Source organism: Echinops telfairi, unplaced genomic scaffold, assembly GCF_000313985.2.
Source record: "Echinops telfairi isolate 266 unplaced genomic scaffold, ASM31398v2 ScPeMD7_6;HRSCAF=24_1, whole genome shotgun sequence".
Classification (NCBI taxonomy): domain Eukaryota; kingdom Metazoa; phylum Chordata; class Mammalia; order Afrosoricida; family Tenrecidae; genus Echinops; species Echinops telfairi.
Window position 1 is genome coordinate 9,099,698 of NW_022103903.1, and position 11,306 is coordinate 9,111,003.

The following is an 11,306-nucleotide window of genomic DNA, read 5'->3' on the forward strand; positions in this document are numbered from 1 at the left end:
ATAAGCATGAACATTAACACCAGCGGTCCAAGACCAATTTCTATGAGGCTGAGGTTAGACATGTTTCCACCCTCCAACATTTATCATTTTGATACCAACTGTCCCTCTCATAGCACCCTCTACTTTACAGCTGGGTCCAATAATTCATCATAGTGCCTGTACAGAACTCACAGACAATACTCATGGTTATGGAGATTTTTGTTACGTGCGTGAACACATTACAAATACTCAGTATACCATTATTCAGACAGGACAGCCTCTTCTCAGCTGTGCCACCAGGTAGGCCAACCTTTAATCTTTGAGGTTTCAGCCACATGGCCCAAGGGCCATTGTCCATTTCATGCAGTGTTACAAAGCTCTTTTAGTTTGACAAAGGCCAAACTACCATAAGCCTCAGCTTGAAGATACTCAGCACCAGCTTCATGGGTCAGTAAACCCAACTCTCCTAATTAGGTGCATGGAGGGTCCTTACTACACAAGCCAGCTTCCCACCTGAAGGCATTCAAATTTTCCTGTGCTGTGGGCTGGGAAGTCCAAAGCTCAATCTCATGCCCTGACTCTTGGTTCTGCTACTGCCACTCCTATGCTGCTTTTCTGGCTCCAAAGTTCCCTCCTGGCCAATGGAATTTCATTATTCAGAGATCTTGGGCTCCAAAAGACTTGCATTACCCTCCTGACTCTTCTTCCTGTTTCTGAGATGGGTTATATTATACCCAGCAGAATGACAATCACAATGAACCCCGTCAAAAGCACTCACGGATAAATCATATAATCCTGTTACTCTTTTCCCTTACCTTATCTTACCCAGATTCATCAGGAAAGAAGTTTGGTGAGAATAACAGATGTGAATAGAAAAACATTGTTAAATGATTGACTGCATTCCAGGTTGTATCTTAATCTCTTTTGAGATAAAATAGGGATTAAACAAAGTAGCAAGAGATCAGAGGGACATAATATCACAAAGAAAAGGAAAATCAACAAAAAACAGTACTGGAGCATTTTTACTGGGAACCTGCTAGAACCAGGAGACATAGAACGGTTTGCCCTAGAACTGGTACCTGGAATTTAAGTATCTAGCCCTGTGAACCAGGGAAAAATTCATTTCTCTCTCTAAAAACCATCCATTTATGGCATTTCTGCTATAGTACTACTAGATAACTACGTCAAGTGGATAAGTGGATAAATATATTGAAATACATAGTTCAGGGAACAATAGGCTGTCAAATAAGAAATAACAGTAGCTATATCATTTACTATCAATCACTTAAGATGGATTAAAAATAATAAAAGTATTAAATGACAATATAGATCAATATTGGGTAATCTTATCATATTAAAATATTTTAAATAATGAACTGCAAGCCAGTTGTACCACAAAGTATGATTACATAAAATTGTTAGATTAACGTATGACAGAAAACATCACAGATCTAGGTTAAATAAAGATAAAGGACTTAAACCAATTATTTTCTATTGAAAAATAACTGACCTATATGCATAGACATTTCAAACGTATTGGATTAATATGTGTAAGAATATACAACTTTTATAATCTCTTATAATTAAAAAATAAATAATATGTAAATTTTGGATGCCACATTTTCATATCAAATTGTCAAAAATGTAAAAGAATGGTAATGTGATATATTAATGGTATATGTTTGGGTAATTATTGTAGACCATCCTGCCAATTCCAACTCAGAGATGCTCTGACAAATCAACACTGTGTTGTCGTCATTATAATTGTTATGTTTAAGCCCATGACTGCAGCCACGGTCAATTCATGGGGTTGAAAGTCTTCCTCTTCCTCACTGATCACCTGCCTGACCAGGCACAATGACTTTCTCCAGGCACTCGACCACCCTGATAAATCACCGAGTATGTTGTACCTGCAAGCACACAATAACTATTTGATAATGCAATTATATTTCAAAATTGATATGATAAGTTTCAAAAGAATTCATTAAAATGCAGATATATTAGCAGATTCTAATGTAGATATAGGGGAGCCCTGGTAGTATAGGAGTTATGCATTGGGCTGTGAATTGAAAGCCCAGTAGTTTAAAACCACAAGCTGCTCCCTGGGAGAAAGACAGGGCTTTCTACTCTCATAAAGAGTTTCAGTCATGGAAACTCAGTGGGGCTGGCCAACCCTGTCCTATAAGGGTTGCTAAGAGTCAGCAATGACTTGAAGGACATGAATTTGTTTGGTTTTAATGTAAAGATATACTTTGTGAATAACTACGATGATATTTCTCTCCTGTTTCTAGATCCTAATGCTCTGGCTGGCCAGACTGGCCCTGACCATGCCCTTATAGGAGGAATAGTGGCGGTAGTTGTATTTGTTACACTGTGTTCTATATTCCTGCTTGGTCGATATCTGGCAAGACATAAAGGTAGGTTATTATCCTCAACTTTGAAGGAAGATTTTCTCAGGGTTAGTTGCATCATGGAATAGTATAATTGTGTGGGTGGGGGGTAAGAGAGGGAAATTTATCTAAATTCAGTGATTTCTTGATATTTTAGCTTATTTTTAGAGTTGGACAATAGGCAAATAAAACTATCCAATGAATATGACCCAGAGCGAGCTGCTAGCTGTGAAATATTATAAGCAAGTTTCTCATTTATCTTTAGGACTGATCTCTAACAGTAAAAGTCTATCTTTTCTGCATTACGTATTTGGTCATTGTTTTATGTACAAGCGTACAGTCACATACTCATATGTGTCCACTTTAGTGTGGAAATTGAATGCTTTTTGTGTTTTTTTTGCAATGAGCCAGGTAGCAAACCACTGAAATAATTCACATTAAATGGAGTTACCATAATGAACAGTGACACATTTCATGCAATCATTATCACCATCTTAACAAATGACCCTGATTGTGACAACTGGGTGGATCACATGGTTTGTATCCATCATCAAAGAAATCAAAATGACATTACATATTTCAGTTTGGTTCTTGCCTCTGGTTAACTTGGTCACCACGTCACCTACAACACATACCAGAAAGCTAAAGGAAAGTGTGCAATTTTGGAAGGATGCAATTTTTGGTTAATTATGCTTCAAAATGTGTTTTAAAATTATAAGAAATTTAACATAAATGCTATCCTAAATAACTGTATTTTTAGTAGTTGCCGTTATGTGGTAAACTTCCATATCTTACATGCTTTTTTTAAAAAACCATTATCTACAGGAACGTACTTAACAAATGAAGCTAAAGGAGCTGAAGATGCACCCGACGCTGACACAGCCATTATCAATGCTGAAGGCAGCCAAGTGAATGCTGAAGAGAAAAAAGAGTATTTCATTTAAACACGCCAAGATCCTTTACTTACCAAGCTGGCTGCTGGAGAAAACTGGCTATCATCTTTCAGAATTCATTGCTACCATCTCTTGCTACCTTTATTAACTTCCATACTGTACTGCTCTCAGTAGCCAGTGTATGCCAACAATCAACTGTCGAAAGCATCATTCTTTAATTGCCGTACTATCCATAATGCAGGACATTTCTTACTGCTAAATTTCACACCATTGCTCTTTTAACATACAGTGCTTGAATATACAGCCTTAACAATGTTACTCATCTTGTTGGGTCATAATATTGAATTGTTTCTATACATTGGAAAAATGTATGCATTTTTTCCCCTTTCGTTCTCTCCCATTTCCCCCCCGAAAAAAACATAAACTTTATTGGTTTTCCATTGTCGGCTTTTACAAGAAACAAGATTAAGTGAAGACCCAATGTTCTTAAATTAATTGAAGACTCGAGATTTAAAAACAATGTTTTCTATATGCCTGTCTTCAGAGAAAGGAGCCTGTTGGCACAATGGTTGAAGAACTTGGTTGCAAACCAAAATTAATTGGGGGTTCGGCTCCACCAGGGCTCTCTGAGAGAAAGACATGGCAGTCTGCCTCCATAAAGGTTTCCAGCCTTGGAAAGTCTGTGGGGCAGTTCTATTCTGGCCTATAAGATAGATGTGATTCAAGGTCAGTTTACGGCAGAGAGTTTGGATTTGAGTCTTCAAAGACAAACTTATTGGAAATGTCTGCCCTCGAAAACACTGGAGCATAGTTTCTAGAATGTTTCAGATTATAGTGGTAACTCGATATCTATTTCCTATTTTAAAATCTAGTATTTGAGACAGGAACTATGCGTGTGGTTTGCAATCATAACATCTTCTATACTTATATAAATCTTAACATCAGGTTAATGTAGCTTCATTTACAAATAAATTTTTCCAAACATTTTACTGCTTTGGGAATCAAAAACATTTCATTCACTTTTTTTCTAATTTGATTCTGTAATTTATTTATTCCATAAAGACTTACTTGCCTACACAATTTAAAGTATCCATAGGGCACAATTTTGAGACATTTTAGTATCTGTATATAGTGCATATAATAAATCCAATTAAACATTATTTGATACATATTTAACTTTTTTGGCTGTAGGAAGTTCAATCATAAGTCAGCGTTTTATAATGTCCATTATATCCCTTTAGATATTACTTAAACCAATATTATAAGTAGATAACATGTATTAGTATTTTTGTCTGTATGTCCTAGCACTGTTCAACAACTTTTTCTAGTTCTTGTTAATTTTTATTTGTTATACAATGGAAGCACAATGTTATAAGGAACGGTAATTTTAAGCTAACAACCAGTGCACAGCCTCAGGTTTTAGATTACAACCACAGTTGAATAATAACCTAAAAATAAACTCTTAGTTTGCTAAAAATTTACAAATTTTAATTTGGCAGTTCCAGAGCTGCTTACCTATGTTGGTTTGCCAAAAAGACGTGTTGAAGATATGTTTTCTGTACAAATGAACTAATTCTTTATATTAAATTCCTGTCTATGCATTTTGTGAGGTACAAACTTATGACACAGTGAGTGATAGAGAATTTCTGCCATGTTTTTAACGCCAAGGTGAAAGTCTCTTTCTCTGAATTATTTCTGAAATTTTGGAGTATTTAACCATTAAGAAATGCTGTATTCCTAAGTATGAAACAAAGTCAACCTAAAGACTTATTATTTCTCCTAGTAAAATAAACTACTGCTAGATCAATTCTCATGAAATTTATTATATACAAGCAAAATTTAAAATCTTGTTAGTAAAAGTATTTTCACATTTGCAAACAGTGCACCTTTAAGAAGAAATCAAATATGACTCTTTGGGAGCTATCTTGTGATGTCGGAAAGCATGACAGCCTTCGGTTTTCAAAATAATATCTTGGAATTTATTTTGGGGGTATGAGAATGGTTGAGTATGACATCATGTATTAATATCAAATGAAAGACAAGGGTGCTGTATCTTAGATTATTTATCAGCAAAGTATAAATCTTTTAAGGACAATGTTAGAATTTTAAAATTGTTTTCTTTGTTTTGTTTTGTTCAAGCATCTATCTTGTTGATTTCTTACAATGAAAAAGGACGATGTCAGTCAAGCAGCACTTTTTCAGAATATACAGAACATAAATAATATGATGTGGTTGAGTGTTAACATAATAAATCATATACAGTATGACATTTTAAGGAAATAAGTCTGCATTGATGTGATTGCATGCTTGTTTTTACAGTTTACTCCATACCATCTGTGGAAAAATGCAATAATATGTTAATATAGTATGGTAGTTTGAGAGAATCAGGTAGGTGCTACTAGACACATTGAAACTAGAATAGGTTTATAAACTGTTCATATCTTTCAATGCATAATCTTTAGAAAGAGTCTACAAAGCAAAATTCATCCTGTTAGTAAAACTGGAAAGGTTCTTATTACAGAAATTCGTTATATCAACTGCATCATCAATTACTATTTAAGGCCTAATTTCAGGATGCACTTACAAAATTGCTACACTCCATAATGCTGTGTTTACCTCCCTCTTCATGTCGTCTATATTCTACTTGGCTCCAACTGCTAAACTGTTGCTTAAATAAGTCAATCATTATAACACTGTAAAGGTAGAAATCCAAAATTGGTGGGTTCATTTCAAGATTTTTGTTGTTGTTGTTCTTTTAGCCCTTTAGACTAATAAAAAAAACTTAGAACTAAATAGATATATACATATAGATGGTATAGTATAATTGGCAGGCTCTAATGAACTATTTCAATATACTACGCAAATTTGAATTAGATATGACTTTATGGTATTTAAAACAAAACAAATGAAAGAAGGTAGCAATAAAATTAGATTTTATCCTTTAAAATATTTCATTGTCGCCAAACAAGAAAATAAATGGTAAAGACTCTGCTCAGTTCAATTTCTGCAAGTCATAAAAAACTAATAAAAATTTACAATGTGAACTGTGTTAATTACACTATCTGATCCGTGCAAATGTCTATGCACATAGAGCCACATTATATCTCTGCTAAGTGAACACAGTAGCTATGGGACTCAATGAAAGGAGTACGCACCCCTCTCCCTAGTAGAATATGGAGCATTGTTTTTCATCTCTAGTAGAATATGGAACATTCTTCTTTATCAAAAGTAGCTTGCTCTACCAGTGTACGCAGTATATGATTTACAATGTAAATTGGCTGTTCTCCATCAAGGAAAAAAATGAAAACAACATTCTTCTTTTCTTTTTTTTGTCATTTTTGAGCGTCCTAGTATAATTGTCAGAATTAGAAAGAAAAAGACCAGATTATGAGAGTAAGAACAATGAAACAAAGCATGATCAAATATTGATGGTGTGTATGTGTGTGCAAGAGCGAGACTGAGAGAGAGTCAGTGAGAGAGACAGAGTTCAAATTGTTTATTTTTACCAGAGAATCCAAGAAGCAGTTTAAGAAACCAAATATCAGAGTTTGACTTAGAAATAAATAATCTCATAGTGGTCCAAAATGATTATTCTCACTTTAAAATCCCACAAACTATCAAAGAGAGAAAGAAAAGTAACTTTCCTAAATATGGCAAAGAAGCCAACACCTCATTTATTGTTTTCTTTGTAAAAATATAAATATTGCAATTATAAGAAAGGACAAACTCACTTGTAATTATGTACTCACTATTGTAATAGCATTGAGTTTCCTATACACACGTGTACAGCAGCTATTTGACAGTGATGGCTCTTCCATGTAACATAGCAGTTATCGTGTAATTTCGTGCCACTTATTGCAAAGTGTTACCAAGGGGAACGTTTAAATTTTACTTTTCCATTTTCTTTGGACATAAAGACAAAATGGATGATAAATACAGAATTTCACGTTAAATGTTTTATGGTGGAGAAAACACATATCCTTGTATCTGGCACTGCAGCTTTCCCTACATAGTACTGCTTGGAGCCTCTGAAATGGTCCAACATTGTTGTCCTTTTCAAATGGTAATCTGTAATGACTATACCAAAAAATATTAAAAAGGGAAAAACAACCTCTGCTGAAATAAATGGAAATCCTAATGATAATTATTAATGAGTAATGCTTTTTATTAAGTGGCACAAAGTACACACTAAAAACTATGCAAAAATATAGGTAACTACAGTGTACTTACATGTAAGTATCTTGTACTTGCTGTGTATGGATGTTGGAAACCCATGTAATTATAATATGCATTTTGAATTCTGGGAAAGAGGAAAGCTTAGTGTAGATAGAAGAATTTGTTTTGAAATATACTCTGGCAATATTGAAATTTACTCAGTGCAATATCAGCAATTCTATTGCTGGTATATTTCATGCAAAGGGATTTTAAAAAATTCTCCAACAGGATGTAAGAGGTTGCTAATCACTTCCAACATAGTAAAACATTGATTTAAAATATTGATGACTCAATTACAAGAATATGTGTATATATATAATTTGATTAATACATTAACATTCTTTACTAGAGAGGAAAAGTAACTTGAGTTGTAAAATTTAACTCATATATAGTTGAATTTGGAGTTCTTGGACTTTATTTTAGCTTTACAAAAATAGCATTACTTTTATTGTAAATTTAAATTTCTCCAACCAAATTTTTCTTTAAGTAAGTTTTTAGGTTGTTTTTATTTTTGGTCTGGTCCTTTCTTTATTTCTTTCTCTAATCTACCCCACGTATACCCTTTGCACTTATGCCCTTCCAAAGGCAATGGATTGAAGTAACAAGGTAATAAAGAAAGCTTAAGGGGACAAGACATATTCTAAGCTCATTTGATTAGCATTTTGTGTATCAAGATTAATAATATTGAATGCAATAGTTATTGGGTATAGCTGGTGAATTATCTACCATGCACACTTACAATAATCCTTCTACCTCTCACTTTTAACATGGGCTATGATACTTCAATATAAATAGAGGAAATGATTACCTACAAGATAACCCAGGAAACACTCTTTTGGTTCTATCATAACAGTGCCCTTCTCAACCCCTGGGAAATCTCAAAGTCACCTTCTTTTAATGTATTCAATGGTGAATGGGTCTGCATTTAAAATTTTCTTTCTTATCATTCATTTTCCTATAGGCAAAATAAAATACCTTTATAAGGATAGATCTTCTCATGCCTATTTAATCTTTCAATGTAATATAGTAGTGTTAATTAAAAATATTTCATATGGTGACACTTTGCAAAACAATATGATATGTTATTTAATTTATAAAATGTAACACTTTATTATAAATTAATGCTGCAATTATCGGTAAAAATGTGTGTAGAATCTATTTCCCAAGAAGTGTGATCTTTGTAGTAAAAAATTTAAGTCTTTTAAAACGGCATCGTCATTGACAAATAACTCCTGAAAAATGCAAATTATTGGCACAAATATTCACTTTATTTCATAGGTTTAAACGTGATATGAAGTTTTCAAATTATGTAATTTAATATCCTAAAAGGAAATGCTATCTTAAAAACATTTTCCTCTAAGGAGAAAAAACAAAAAAATAAAAGTTATGATGGTGAATATGTAAAACATACTAAAGGAAAATATTTCTATGTTATGTGGTTATGTTACAAATAATATTTTGTCTATATTTACCGCCATTTCCATATATATGCATTTGTTACAAGAAATGTATGATTATTTATGAGAGAATGGGTCCAAATGTGGAAGAAAAATGACAAAAATGAAGGTTAAAAACAAAAAATAAATGATTTCCCCTAGCAAATATCTCTATAATTCAAAAGAAGAAAAGTTAAAGCTACCCGAAGACAAACCTCCCAGGGCTCAGCACTAAAGCACTTTTCCCATACCCAGGGACAGAGCAGCAGCGATGCCTACATGGACTTTTCAGTGCAGTATGAAATACATTACACTTCTCTTACACACAGTACTTTCAAACCTCAGATGCTTGCTTTCTTCAAATGCTTTTCCTTGTACATGATACTAGTAACACTTTTCTCTTTATATTTGCTGATAGTGTAAGTTGTACGCAATAAAATATTTGAGGGTTAAAAGCAGTCGTCACCAATTGGTTGGGGGAATAAAAACAACAAGCCTATGAAATGTAAATTGAATTGTTATATCTTTATCCTTTTGGCTTTTATCTGTGTTTCTAATGTATTGAATAATTCTCATGAAAAGAAAGAAAAACAATTTAGAATTTGTCAAACCCAGTGCTCGTTCTCCTTATTAATGTATAAAACATTAATATCTTTACACATTGATTTAACTGTACCTGTTGTATTCATTGTAGATTCAATGATGCAGTTAAGTAGTAAACCAAGGATTTATGGATTTGGGATTACTGACCTGTTTTCTTCACATTTAGTTTACATCAGTATTTGCGAATTGGCTGTTTAGCTTTTCATTCAGCCAAAAAGTTCCCTCAAGAAAGCTCCATTTTTATCATAAATATTTCAACATAAACAACATTGGAACAAGTCTGCTGTGTTAAAAAGAATTTAAAGACTTATCTCTGAAAATGCTACCAAGAAATGCAGGTGTTCCCAGTAATGTAGCTTCAAAAATAAAATGCTCTATTTATATAATGTGGAATTCATAACTTTTGGAAGGGTATATTTATGACAGCATAAGTACAAATTATATGCTGTAAAAAACATCCACCAAAAATAAGAATATTGCACAGAAGATAGATATACACAATTATTGAATCTACCTTTGTCATTAATATTTTCAAAAATGCATATTGTAATTTTAGGTACATGACACTTGCATGTTGATATGCCTATATACTTACAAAGTATTCAATGTGTACTTCGTGGCGCTTAAAATATGTCATGTACAACTCTTATAAACATTCTTACAGGGTTATCATTTGCATATCATCTTTCAGCAAAGTCTTGTCAGGAAAAAATTGTCTGATACATATTGAAAAAATAAAATTTGAATTTTAGTTATCTATTGGACATTAATGAATTGTCTATTCATTTAGTTCATTTTCTTAAGTTTGAAAACAGACACTGAAAGATGGAACTTTCTTTTTCCTACTGGATGGTTCTTAAAGCACTTCCAAAATGAGATTTCTTTATGTCAAACAATCTTTTGAATACTTTTTAAAAACTGCATACATTAACCATTTAGAATTACTTAGTAGGACCATTTCCCTTGTAAATGTCCACACAGAAGTTTTCAAAATTAAGTAACAATAAAATAAATGTTATTTGTACATTTCATCTTTAGTCCTTGAAATATATGAACCTTGTAATGTGTTATCTAAGGGTAAAAGCATTGCTGATTTAACAGAATTTACTTGAGATTGATAAAATTTCAAAATCTGTAAAGATAATTTCGCATTGACTTATGCATGTTTTCTAATGTTGGAGGGGAGCAGAAAAAAGAAAAAGGAACAAAACTCTATACCTCCACCCACCAGCCCATAGTCTAATAAATGTTATATATTTCAACTACCTACGAGAATGAAATTCATAATATATACTTCCTAAACTTATGAAAATAAGGATTTGAGATAGGCTTTTAAATTAATGGAGGATTTTCTTTGTGTCTTTGGAAGTTCACTAATCATAAAGTATTTTATAGTCCTAACCACAGATTTTGTTATGCAGGATGAGCCAAAGGCTGTACAAGAATTAGTGTCATTTGGGTCGCTATCTGTGTTAGACCATGAAATATTCCATTAAAATTGATCTGTAAATACAAGGCAAGCTTTTGTATCTGGTTTATTTTACTAAGTGACATTTTCTTTTGTTGAATTCATTTCTTTCTGACGATTTATTCCCTCCGCTCCCCCCCATCCCCATCCTGTGAAGTACTTTGAGTAAGTTGATTCTATAATAAATATCAGATTCAGTATATTTAAAGAAAAATAATGATATTTGAAACAACACATTCAAGAACATGACATTTTTAAAATATTTCTATTTTGGCAAAACGCCCTCTCTTATTTAGCTCTACAACTATATATTTATATAATA

The 11,306-nt window shown here is 32.9% G+C and overlaps 1 protein-coding gene across 1 annotated transcript in view; it reads left to right on the plus strand.

The window, feature by feature from the left end:
• The window catches only part of CADM2 (cell adhesion molecule 2), a 368,234-nt gene extending 357,203 nt beyond the window's left edge, over positions 1-11,031 (plus strand). The window contains exons 9-10 of the mRNA XM_045286248.1: positions 2,271-2,396; positions 3,195-11,031. Coding sequence (XP_045142183.1) covers positions 2,271-2,396; positions 3,195-3,313 — 245 coding nt within the window. The 3' untranslated portion in view covers positions 3,314-11,031. The remainder of the gene's footprint in view (positions 1-2,270; positions 2,397-3,194) is intronic.
• The last annotated feature ends 275 nt before the right edge of the window (positions 11,032-11,306 follow it).